This window comes from Miniopterus schreibersii (genome assembly GCF_964146895.1).
Source record: "Miniopterus schreibersii genome assembly, chromosome: 2".
NCBI classification, from domain to species: Eukaryota; Metazoa; Chordata; class Mammalia; order Chiroptera; family Miniopteridae; genus Miniopterus; species Miniopterus schreibersii.
The window spans coordinates 161,057,053-161,070,756 of record NC_138102.1 but is presented as its reverse complement, the minus strand read 5'-3'; the positions used below and the strand labels follow the sequence as shown (position 1 = coordinate 161,070,756).

At 34.6% G+C, this 13,704-nt stretch overlaps 1 protein-coding gene across 5 annotated transcripts in view; it reads left to right on the top strand.

Moving 5' to 3' along the window:
- Positions 1-13,704, top strand: part of PIK3C2G (phosphatidylinositol-4-phosphate 3-kinase catalytic subunit type 2 gamma) — a gene marked incomplete at both ends in the record, with an annotated part of 233,519 nt that overhangs the window by 51,501 nt on the left and 168,314 nt on the right. For 4 of the 5 annotated variants that reach the window (XM_081128959.1, XM_081128958.1, XM_081128957.1 and 1 more), the window contains 3 exons: positions 603-636; positions 2,852-3,053; positions 7,896-8,018. In XM_081128959.1, coding sequence (XP_080985085.1) covers positions 603-636; positions 2,852-3,053; positions 7,896-8,018 — 359 coding nt within the window. The remainder of the gene's footprint in view (positions 1-602; positions 637-2,851; positions 3,054-7,895; positions 8,019-13,704) is intronic. The other variant, XM_081128961.1, reaches the window with a different exon arrangement.

The window sequence follows — 13,704 nt, the reverse complement described above, 5'->3', positions numbered from 1 at the left end:
GGAAACAAACAAAACCACCACACTAATGAATGTAAACTTAAACAATGACTAAATAAATTTCAGGTACTAATTTTTTAAATTTAGGATATGTTCTCGTGTTTTACTTTCATTTTTTTAATGTCCTAAAAATAAAGAAACAAATGAAACTACATTGTGAATTTATATGATTTTGCCCACTTTCATCCAGCCTTTTTTTTGATGCAGCCAAAAACTTGCATCTGAATGACTGCTAATAATGAGAATTGAACATACTAAGCAGAGAAAATTAGAAATGAACTTATATCAAAAGATTAGTCACTGTTGTGGAAGGGGGATTGGAGAACTGTTCTAATACTAAAAAAGCTGAGCTTATTCTAGAAATTTCTCTTTAAGAAGTCAAATAACCTAGATTGCTCATTACAACATTCAGGCTTTTTGTTCATTTTACATTTTAGATTTCCTCTGTTTAATAAGCAACATTGATATATGACACCAAGAAATACTTTGTCTTTTTATCATTCCAGAGAAATTTGTGTTCAGATTTTTGGATATTATCAGTTTGACTGTTTGTGAATTTGTTTTCTGAATAACACGTGTACCTTGTACCTATTTTTCTTTTTCAGCATTTTCATCAAAACTCAGAGACTTCAGCAAAAGGTAAAACATACACATACCCAGATGTTTTTAAGTTATAAAATCAAAAATAATTTACTTGTTTTCAATTTTTCATCCAAATATTATGGTGATGCAGACACACACAAAATGTTTTTGAGAGGAAAATGCATTGCTAAAGTTCTTTTTACTGATGGACGTGATTGTTCTGTGAGGGGATGACTATCCACACTCTCTAAACTTTCAGCCAGACATTTTCTAAATGTAAAAAAAAAATCAAGAGATCTATAAAAATGAAAGGAATACTGAAAAATATCCTTATGACTATTTCAAGGAACTATACAATTTTTAGCTAATTATATTTGTAAGAATGTCAAGAAAGTAGCAGATGTCTTTCCTCAAAGTCACTAATTTCAAATTTATAATCAAGCTTTATTTAAAAGACCAATCTGCCATAACCAGCAGGAGAATTGGAGTTCACAGAGGCTGCGCATCTACAAAACTGCAGGAGGACTTTGCCTTCATAGAAAACAGTGGATGTATGATAGGTAGTGTGATAAGGACAAAAGAGCTTGGCCTCTGGAATCAGGCAGAACTGGTTTTGAATTTCAATTCAGCCACTTTTTGACTTTATGATCTTGGAGAATTAAACTCTTTGATCCTCAGTTTCCCTAATATGCATTAAAGATACAATAGTATTTCATGTGCAGGGTGTGGTCAAGGTGGTTCTTGTTTGCACAGGCAGATGGCATTTAGCTCCTGAACACTCTGAGTGTCTTCAAGGAAACTGACTCGTACATGCTCAAGCAACACCCTTGGATTCAGAGGTGGCAGTGCAATGTAAATAATAACCTGGCCTCTCCTCCATACCCTTAATCATTTTCAGTGGAAAGTTATATACAGAGGGATAGCCTTTCAACTCTAATTCCCACTACTCAAAAGAAGACATTCAATTATATTTGAAAAACTGCCATTTCACATCACAGGAAAGTGGGATGACAGAGGACATGGAGAAAAAACCTGGGCTAATGGAAAGATCCCTGTTCTGGGCATCCAGAAATCTCCATGACACCATAGAGGAAGGGAAGGGGATGGGCCCTCCTAGTGGGCCCTCCCCAACAATATTACTAACACAAAGTCTTAGTGATAGAATGTGGAGTGAACCAACTGGAGGTATGCTTACATGGAACTGGGCCTTTCTTTCTTTCATTAGGAATGTTGGAATAAAATCCCTTCACTCATGTTCCTCAGAGTTTGGAATAGGAGATCCCATAAATGGTATAAGAATGTTCCCAGAGACTTATATTCTGTGCTAGATCATCATAGATTCTAATTAATGCATTTTCATTGCTTAAATATTGTCAGTGTTTCTTTATTTCATGATACTGATTTTTCCCAAAGTAAAATCAGAGATAAAAAGCATTGCCTCTCCATATTTCACCACCATGCCCTGTATCTTCTGTCCTTAATACATTTCTAATGATGTTTGAAATGCATGCTCCATCCAGAATGCTGGAAGTAAAGCATCATGCATAAGCACACATCTCTATATTATCTGGAAGAAGCCAATTATAACTGAAAACTGTCTATCTGCCCAAAAAGTAGAGTAGTTTGAGTAATTATTGAAATAGTTGAGAGCCCAAAACATACACTGCTGCTTGAGTTAATAAGACCTCTGACCCAACTTTATGATTTATTTTGTGTGTGTATTTATTTGCACAAGTTTGGGGATTATTAACAAGAAGTTCATGCTTCTGCTTCAGAGTACCAACAGTACAATTTGGGGACCAGGAAACAAGATATTTCTATAAATGTATAATTCTCCACTGCTGGCTGTTCAGTAGAATCCCTACTGGTTGGTCCCCTGAGTGTGAGGATGCTCCTTTTAGGACTACTTTATGCTGCTTTCCTCTTCTGTCTCATTAATTGCAAATCAATTATAAACAATAACTTAAAACAAAAACTATTGCAGATTACAGCTGACCAAAATGCCAAATTAATAATCCAAAACTCATTTGTGATTAAGGGCTGTGCTTCCAAAGTTTCTGCAACTGAAGATATGAAAGCTTTTGATTGTCTATACTCCTAGCACCTAAGCCAGGCTGCAGTTAGCGGCACAGATGGCTTTACTTGGTTTAGTTTAATTTTCATTAAGTTTTACTTAAATGTTATTATAAAAAATGTCAGAGCTATAATAGATGGCTAATGATAAATATGGCCCTTCACAGATGACCTGATTTCTATTACTTTTCCCCCCTAGGCTTGATAGAAAAAGTGACAACTGAACTATCCACATCCATTCACCAGCTAATTGCTGTCTATTGCAGCAGCTTTTATGCAGATTTCCAGCCTCTAAGTCTAAATGCACCTGATAACATTCCCTGTGTATATCCTGGGCTCCAGTCCCACCTTAGCTTCACAGTGTATGCAGCTCACAACATTCCAGAGACCTGGGTGCACAGGTGAGTGGTGCTGAATTTTTCACAGAAGTGTTCATTAATACTTACATAGCTTCTGATCACAGTATAATTTGTCTTGTTCTTATTTGCAAGGGCAAATATTCCATAAAATTTTGAAATGTAATCTGCATAAATTTATTCTTATTCTTAAAATCATTTTTAAAAACTTTATTCTTAATGCCTATTCTATTTCCCTCAAGTCTTCTCCCATTCTCCATATTAAAAATTACTGCATGTTGTCAATGTATCATTATGGAAACAGAAAATGCTCATCCTACCTAGTGACTGTCCTAAATTTTCTTGTTTATGTTTGAATCTAAATGACTAGTGCCAATTCACAGAACACATACACACATGTACACAAAGAGGGAGACAGAGAGAGAGAGAACATACAGGAAGATGGAGAGTGATTAAAAATCATAAAAAAATCACTGATACCCATCAAGTTGTGAGAGAGAAATATTTTGTGAGATTAGTACCTGGATAAAGTGGAAATTAGGCAAGAGTTATTTGAGTTACAATAGCAATTAAGCACAATTATGCATGGAGCATCACCAGAATTTAGGTTGACTTCATTTTTTGTAGTATTTTTTTAATAATTAGAATAATATTACAATTTTTTAAGTCCCTCATATTAAATCTATAAGATGATACTGATTAAATCAATTAAATTTGATAGAACAGTAATTTATTAATGGGTTCATTGCACCCACTGCATATACATCTTAAAGAAAAACTACAAGAAACAATTTTAGTAAAAATCAGAAATAATTGTTATATTGGCCTGTATTTTTGCAAATAACTGAACTGTACACATATTTATAGAGTCAATCAGAAAGGAAGTTTTACCTTTTTGTGTAAAAAACACTATCTCCCTGTCCATCTACCTCTCTAATCTCTCTATCCACATTTCTTTAGAACCCATGGCATGACAATGATTTTATGCTATTTCTCTTTTTTAATTTTATAAAAAAAATTAAAGAGTTGATGTTTAATATAATAAATTGCTACTCTAATGAATGTTCTTCATAATTTTAACTATTAACATTTTTAACTTTAATTCCCATGGAAAAACTATGTAGTCAGATAAAAATAAAGAAAGGTATATGCATAGAACATGGTGTGACACTTAGTTTTGTTTATTTTTTCTATTGTTTTTCTATTTTTTGTTCTATTTACTTCTGCTCTAATCTTTATTATTTCCTTATTTCCATCAACTTTGGGCTTAGTTTGTTCTTCTTTTCTGGTTCCTTGAGTGTAAAGTTAGGCTGTTTATTTGTGACCTTTCTTTTTAATGTACGCATTTGCTGCTATAAACTTAGTACTGCTTTTGCTGCATCCCATAAGTGTTTGTATGCTATGTGTTCATTTTCATATGTCTCAAGAAATTTTCTATTTCGTTTTTGATTTCTCATTTGACCTAGTGGTTATTCAAAAGTGTTAATTTTTCTTAATTTGTGAATTTTCCAGTTTTGTTCCTGCTGTTGAATTCTTGTTTCATTCTATTGTGGTCAGAAGATGTGCTTGGTATAATTTCAGTCTTCTCAGATTTGTTAAGACTTGTTTTGTGACCTAACGTGATCTATACTGGAGATTGTTTCATGTGTTCTGGAAAGAAATATGTATTCTCCTAATGTTGGGTGGAATGTTCCATATATATCTCTTAGGCTCATTTGGTCGATAGTGTTGTCCAACCCCTCTGTTTCCTTATTGAGTTTCCTTCTGGTTCTATCCATCATAATCAGTATTGACATCTTCTGGTATTATTGTGTTGCTGTCTATTTCTCCCTTCAAATTTTTCAGTGTTTGCTTAATATATTTGCTCCAACTTAGGATGCATAATATTTACAATTGTTATATCTCTTGAAAAATCTACCCCTTTATCATTATTTAATATCCTTGTCTCTTGTGACAGTTTTTGACTTAAAAGCCTATTTTGCCTATTTTAAGTTTGGCCACTCCTGCAATCTTTTGATTACTATTTGCATTGAATTTCTTTTTCTGTCCTTTCACTTTTAGCCTATGTGTGTCCTTAAATTTAAAGTGAGTCTCTTGTAGACAACATATGGTTGGATCTTGAATTTTTATCCATTCACCTATGTTATGTTTTTGTTCATGCAGTTTAATCAATTTACATTTAAAGTCATTAATGATGGCGCAGTACTTTATATAGCCATATTTTCATTGTTTTCTTTCAGTCTTGTAGCTTTTTGTTCCTCTTTTTCTCTCTTCCTGTCTTCCTTTGTGTTTTGCTGATTTTTGGTAGCAGTATGCTTTGGTTCCTTTCTCATTTTCTTTTGTGTATCTTTTACCAGTAGGTGTATTTTGTTTGTTTGTTTGCTTGTTTGTGGTAACCATGGGCCTAATATAAAATTTCTTATATGTAAAACACTGTTTTAAGGTGATAACTTCAATAACATACAAAACTCTACTCTTTTCTTCTCCTCTCACCTACTTTATATTATTGGTATCACAAAGTACATCTTTTTATACTGTGCATATTTTATAATTATAGTTTTTGATGCTTTGTTTTTTAAATTCTATACCAGAGTTAAAAGCAGTTTATGCACCACCATTACAGTATTACAGCATTCTGTATTTGTCTATATATTTATCTTTACCAGTGAAATTTATAAATTCATATGCTTTCATGTTGCTATTATTCTTTTACTTCAACTTGAAGGACTCCCTTTAACATTTTTTATAAGTCGGATCTAGAGGTGATGAACTCCCTCAGCTTTTGTTTATCTAGAAAAGTATTTCTTTCTCCTTCATTTTCTGAAGGACAGTTTTGCAAGATATAATATTCTCGATTGACATCTTTTTCTTTCAGCACTTTGAATATATCATTCCACTCCCTTTTGGCCTTCAAGATTTCTGCTGAGATATCTGCTGATAAACTTATGAGACCTTTCTTTTTACATTGCCATGTCACTTATCTCTTGCTGATTTCAAAATCCTCTATCTTTGACATTTGATAATCTGATTTTAATGCATTTTAGTCTGGTCTTCTTTGGGCTCATCCTAGTTTGATCCTTCAGATTTCTTGAATCTGGATGTCCATTTTCTTCCCACAATTGAGAAGTTCTCATCCATTATTACTTCACATAAAGTTTTTGCCTCTTTCTCTCTATCTTCTCCTTCTAATACCCACACAATATGTATATTGATCCAGTTGATGCTGTCCCAAATTTTCTTTAGGCTTTCTTTGCTCTTCTTCATTCTTTTTGTTTCTAAGACAGTATAATTTCAAATGACCTATCTTTGAGTTGACTGATCTTTCTTATGCTTGATCAAGTCTACTCTTGAATTCCTCTAGTGAATTTTTTAAAAATTTAATTTAGTTATTGTATTTTTCACTTCCAAAATGTCTGTGTGATTCTTTTTTAACATTTTCTTTGTTAATATTCTCATTTTTTATTAATCATTTTCTTGTTGAACATTCTTATTATGGTTATTTTTAATTCTTTGTCAAGTAATTCATATACTTCCACTTATTTAAGGATAGTTTCCAGAGATTTATTTTGTTCCTGTTGTTGAGCTGTGATTCCCTCATTCTAGATGTGCTTGTTATTTTATATTAGGTGCATTTGAAAAATAGCCACCACTCCCAGAGTTAATGGATTGGTTTCACACAAGGAAAGACTGTCCCAATCAACCCATCTAGAGATCTTGGGGGCCTTTCATACCTTTTTTGTAGGTACATATTCTCTGGACTTTTGTGTTTAAATTCCCAATTAGATTTTGCTTCTTTCTTCAGGAGATACTCTAATGACTGTCTGTGCCACTACAGGTTGTCTGGTGCAGGTTATCTCTTTTTTGTTCTCCACTGCACCCAGGCATCCAGGATATGTCAGGTCCCATCAGCATTCTGAGTTGAGTAAGACAGAAACCAGTCCTTCATACAGCTCCCTGAAAAAGCGAGATGTACATTCCATTTGTCCTACTTCCCTCTCTTACCGCCACCACCACCACCATCAATGGAGAGGCCACCAAGCTGTATCAGCTCCTCTTTAATGCCCCACAGATCCTCTGGAGCAGCAGCAATCCACCTAGCTTTTTTTTGTTCCCATTGGTCCATTGTCCCCAGGCATCTAGAGTATAGCAGATCCTGTAAGCCTCTAAAACAGGCAGTACAGAAACTAGTCCCTCAGGCAGTTCCCAAAAAGTAGAACAATGGATGCATACTCTAACTCTTTCTCTCCCTGGGGAGAAGCCAGGAGTTGGGGGATTTCTACTATTTATTTTGCAATGAGCTGGGGGGAAGGACTGTGATGAGTGAGTATGTACTAGTTAAACCTTTGTTCTCAGAGGCCCCAAACTGGTACCCATTTCTATTCAGCACTTAAATAGAAACCAGTCTCTCAGATAGCTCCCTGAAATGTCTGAATGTTAGATGTATGTTACCATCTTCTCTTTCCCACCCCAAGGAAAGGCTGGGACTTGGGAGCTTCCTTCTGATTTACTGGGTGAGGGGCTCTGGAAAATGAGTACCATGAATTTTCTTACTGATCTCTATGCGGCTGGTTTTAAACTTGCCTGTGGTGCAGGAGCCTCTTAACTTTTTTCTGGGTTGTTCACAAAAGGAATAGATGGACATATTACTGTTGAATTGGTGTCTCTGTAAGGGAAGGAGAATCTGGGTTTCCTATTCTGCCATCTTGCTGACATCACCCAACATAAATTCTTAAAGTAGTTTTTAAGTCAAACTTTATACAAGCAAACAGCACTTTATCATTTGACTTTAACTGTAACAATAACTGACCCATGGAGAAAACTGACCCATATAGAAAACTTGTTTCTTGATAGTGTTCAGCTTATTGAATCAATGTTGTTTCTTTTTAGCTATAAAGCATTTTCTTTTTCCTGTTGGCTTACCTATGCTGGAAAGAAGCTGTGCCAAGTGAGAAACTGCAGAAATATTCCAGTCAAAAAATTGTTTTTTTTCTTGGTCAACTGGAATGAAACGTAAGTTTAATCTTTACTCTGGCAGGATCATTTATCTAATAAAGATCAGAGGTTTAGTTTTTTTTGTTGTTTAACTGAAGCATGTGATTTAAAAAAATGTTGCCAGTTGATTTGATTCAGGGATGTGATAAATATGCTAGGGCTAATAGATTAATGACTATTCAAGTCAACAGATTAAAAGTCCATTTAAAAACCTGGACAAGTGTCCAATCCACATTATCTAACTGATCAAAGAAGGAAATTAGAAAAAAGGAGAATTATTAATTATTCACAGACTATGGATCAAACAAATACCCTCTATTTGGAGTTGGAGGGTGGTAGATTCCAGATATAACAAAGAAGAAAGAAATTACCAAATAATATATGTAATGTCCATTTTCCCACAAAAGCCAATTAGTACAAATTGGTTTGAACAGTCAAGTTTTTTTACAATAATTATCTGGGCACTGTGTAAACTGCCATCTAATTTGGGATGACTGGCTCCTACTTCCCCATTTTATAGAGATTTATTATATCTATAAGGAGAAGTACCTTCTTGATATTATCCATGTCTGCCTCCTCTCCTCTGTTTCCCCCACCTCAAACCCTCACTTTACTCAGAATCTCAGGGGACTCATAAGCTCCATCTATGACTCTTTTCAAGGCTACTTATTCTTTTTCTTGCTGTTTTTATTATACTAATCTGCTGTTATTCAGTCATTTATCTAGGTCTCCATTGCTCACTAAGAGCCAATTTTCTTCCCATCACAAGTAGAAGAAAACTCCTCAGTTCCCTCTACATCAGACCTTACAGGAGGTCTGGCTTTCTTGGGAGATAATTTGACTCCCAAAATTGCACTTTCTTATTGATAAATTTTCAACATTTTAGAAGTCCTATGATGGTGTTAGATAACACCATTTATCTCACTCTTAGTGTTGTCTCAATCAATGGATACATGTCCTGAGACATAGCATGTGGTCTTTAGTTCCTACACACTCCATGATTGTTCAATCCCAAAACAAATCCTCCTTTTCTAGGACTGTGACAACCTTTGTCTCCCCTGCTTTGGTTAAGGTTCTTAATTACTTTGACCAAATACCTGACCTTCAATTATGAGATCTCATTCCATTGCACAGAATCAGTTCTGCTTGTGGTTCCCTAATTCCTATAAGGTAAAGTACAAATCATTTAGCATGGTACACAAGGCCTTCTGTGTTTTGCCCCTGCCTATCTCTGAACCTTCATCTCTGGAGTTAACCCTACTCCTGTCTCGGCACCCAGCCACTCTCTGCACTTGACCTATGTACACTAAATACGAAATGAGAAGTTACGCCTCTGCTAAGGGTCCCTCATCTGTCAAGAGCACAATGCCCTCACTGCCCACCTTGAGAACACCTTATTGTCTTTCAATATACTCTTCCATTTTCTCTATAAACTCCTTCCTGCATCATTCAAAACGGTGGCCACCTTTTTGTGTGTCAATTAGTCTGAACTTCAAACTACTCCCTTGTGGTCCTTTACTGAATGTATTTGTTTATATTTCTGTTTGCTTCTGCTAAATAATAAAAGATCTTTTTGGTTTTTGTTTTTTTTATTTTAAATTTTCTTATTCTATCTTTAGCGGCTTAAACAGCACTAGGCAGAATAAGAGGCCTGTAAGTGCTGCTAGGCAAATGAATGAATTTTGTGTAATAAGTAACTCCTCAAAACTGTTATTAACCAGCTCAATTACTAAAATTATTCTTCTTAATTAAAACTTGTTCCTGGTTGTTTCAAAAAATCAGATTCATTTCCAAGTGACAGCTATATTCCATCATTTAAACAATTCAAGAGAAAAATTTAATTCTAAAGTCATTTCAAAGAAAAAAATTCTCAAAATAGATTGAAAATAATTAGTGTTGTTGGAATAACTACCTTGCTATATTTTTCTTTTCTTCCTTCAAGATTGTGCAAGTGTTATGTTTCCTGGGTGAGTTTCTTTGATTTCCTTAGTAGTTAGTTACTTCAACCCAGAATTATTTTCATTTTGTTATTTTCATTAAAAATATTTATTTACCATTTTGTAGGTGCCTATAGCATTCTTTATATATTTTATTAACATGTGCCATTACTCTGTAATTGATTATACACTTCATTACTATACTATAAATTAATGGAACAAAAACTGTGCTTTTTAATAATATGTGGCATTGATTTTGACCACCTATTATATTTCAATCATCATAGTATAGTCCCAAAATACATCTCATCTCAACAACAAAAATACATAGCAGGTGCCGTCATCTCCATTTTATAGATCAGCATATTGATGTTTACAAGGATTAATTAACTTACCCCAAGCTACACAAACAATAAATGGCAGAACTGGTATTCAGACCACGCTGACTCCAAAGCTAATGTTTTACTGTGATTTCCATACATTTCTTACAACATATAAAATTTTAAGCAGAGTATTTATATTATAAAATAGTTATATATTAAATTAAAAAATAAAACAAAACTCTACTACAGCTATTTTCAACCTTTTTCATCTCATGACACACATAAAAATTACTAAAATTCTGTGGCACACCAAAAATATGTAGATTTTGCTGACCTGACAAAAATATAGGTATAATTTTGATTGATTTACAAAAAGCAATAATAATAGTAATTACCTACCCTTTTTGCTCCAAAGTGACTTTTTAAAAAGTCATATGCCTATACTTTTATATATAAGGATTTCTGGTACCAAGAATTAACTATTCAGACACAACCGTTTTATGCTACATGACCAATAATATGCAACTCTATTATATGACCTATATATTTATGGTTCAAGACAGGGCAGTCACAGTGTACAGCTATTGTTGTGTTGGCTGTTGTCATTTTTTTACTTGACAACCTAAGGGAGAAGAGGTCAGTGCCCCTGACTAAAGAGTCAGGTATTGCATGTTTTAAAAACTCTTACAGCACACTAATTGAAAATTGCTGCTCTACTCCAATCTTCCGCCACCAGCCACCACCAGCCCCCTTTATTTTTTCTGCTTTGCAGCAAAACCCTTCCAAAGAGTTGTCTCTATCCACTTTCTTCAGTTTTTTCTCTCTGCTCTAAAATGTATTCCAATCAGGCTTTCATTGCCTCTGCTCCTCTGAAATAGCCCATTAGAATCACCAGTGTCCTGCATAGTTAAATCTAATGTTTGTTTCTCAGTCTTCATCTTACAAGATCTATTAGGAATAGTTGTCAGTGTTGATCTCACCCTCCACCTTGAAATATGCTCCCCATTTGTGTCCCACGTTCTTTTAGCTTTTCTCTCCCCTCATTAGACACACCTTCTCCACCTCCTTTTCTTCCCCAGACTAATGGTCTTAGCCCTTAAGCCTCTCCTCTGTTGTATCTGTTCTCACTCCTTTAATTTGCTCTCATAGTCACATGGCTTTAAATGTGCCGGCAACTTCCAAATTTATAACACTAGCCCAGGCATCAATCACAAACTCCACATTACACATGCAGCATGTCTAAGACTGAACTCTCAATCTTACATTCCAAACTTTTTCCACCCATAGATGGCCACCCTGGGTGATCATTGCCAGTTCCAGGTGTTCAGGTCGAACCCTTCAGGTGAATCTCTTCCTCTCAGACACCATGTCCAGGAAATCCCACTGGCTCTCTCCTCAAAACATTTCCAGGATATTACTTCTCATTACTTTCATTGGTCTAAACCACCATCATCTCTCCCCTGTATTTCAGTAGTAGCCTTGTAATGGTCCCTCTACTCTCCTTGGGCCTTTATAATCCTTTTCACACAGCACCTAAAGTGACCTCTTTTAAAATCTAAGTCAGGCCATACTATTCTGTTTAAAAATCCTGAAATGGCTTCCTGTTTTGTTTAGACAAAAGTCAAAGTCTTTACAATGGTCTATTGTTCTATATCAGCATTAAAGGAGAGTTATTAAAAAATGTGACTTTTTAAATCTGCCATTTCACTATCAAAAACTCACTCTGATTTTAAGAAAACTATCTCCTATAGAAGAAAAAAAATGTTTAAGAAAAATTTAATGTTCACTCATTTTTCAGGAGTAGAGTAAGGGAAACATATGGTTAAAACTCGAGGTCTGTGCCAGCTGCTTGGATAAAAAGAAGCAATCTGACTTCACTTATTGAATTGCCTCTTAAAGTATTTTTCTTCTTTTTTTTTGTCTAAAAGCCCATTTCTTTGATTTTTCAATAGCCATGTAGAAGTTGCAGAAAAAGATTTCTCATTGAATGTGAGTTATTCTGGCTTTAAAAATCCATATGTATTCACGAAATAAATAAATAACTATTTAGAAAGCATGCATTCTTGCCCCAGAATAATTTACTTTTATTAATAAAAAATGAGCAAATGGAGATTGGCAGTAACTACCCACTGTAACTTCTCAAATTTTTGTCATTTTTAATATAAAAAGTTCACTAGCAAGTGAGGTTATACATGAAGAAGCCAAACTCAATGGGAAAAAAGAACATTATAGATTACCTAAAGAATTGAAGTGAATTTTTATAGCTTCCATTCTAACACAGAAATATGAAAACTGAATAGAAATTCAATTACAGGTAAAAGAGAGAACATTCAAAAAATTACTGGACATTCCACAGGATCATTAACATCTTATGTTGATTTTCAGAGCTTCTCGTAAGCTGAGAAATATGCCCATATCATCGTAAATGAATATTATGAGTATTAAAGAATATGAAACTAAATACTTTTAGTTTTAGCTATCTAAACATGTAACAATTTAATGTTTTAGTAATCTAAACCTTGCTAATCTTTAAAAATAGAATTTCTTTACTCTTTGGATTAAATAATAAATATAATGCTGACATGCAGCCTACCATTTTCCATATATTGTTTTTTGCAACATTCACTAAATTTCATGAATAAAGAAAAACAAGGCTTAGGAAGATTAAATTCATTGCTCAAGGGAGAACATATTATTTGTCATAAAGCCAAAATTTGAATGCAGTTATCTCCAGACTTAAACCTCTCGCTCATCCTCTCCACACATAGTTTACATATTGACATCTCAGAGTTATTCTTAGTTTAATGATATCATGTCCTAAATTACATAGTTCAGTTAAAGGTACCCACTGTAATATATCTAGAAGCCTACAACTCATCTTTAATTCTTCATTGTCCTATTCCACTAATACACTGTCAGTCAAATATTAATTATTCATTTTACCTCTAAGATAGTTCTTGTTGTCTTTCCTTTTGTTAGCTGATTTATTACCACCTGGATCTGGACCCGTTCATCTCTGGGAACAGAATCTTGAAGAAAGGGGTGTGTCCTTTCTCAAAATCGGTCATGGCCACTGAGCTAAACTAGCTCCTCTTTATTCCTGAGGCTGGATGCTGCTGGCCACTCACAAAAGGGAGTCACCAATGTCTTATTTGACACTCTGAGTAAGGACTGCTCCCTAGTATTCAGGTTAGATGGCCAATTCTTAGTGTGAAAAGATGCTTAATAACACCTAAGGCTTCATCTGGGCCAACCTCAGTCAGCACCTTCCAACTGGATAATAGGCTTTGGTCATCATCGGTCCTCTAATAACCACCCATGGCTTAAACAAGTTGATACCAAAGTTCAACTGGGAAATCAGGGCCAGTGGATTCTGTTCATACTCCCCACACCTAACACCATCAGATATCCAATCCAAGATGCCCTATTTGCTCTTCCAGTCAC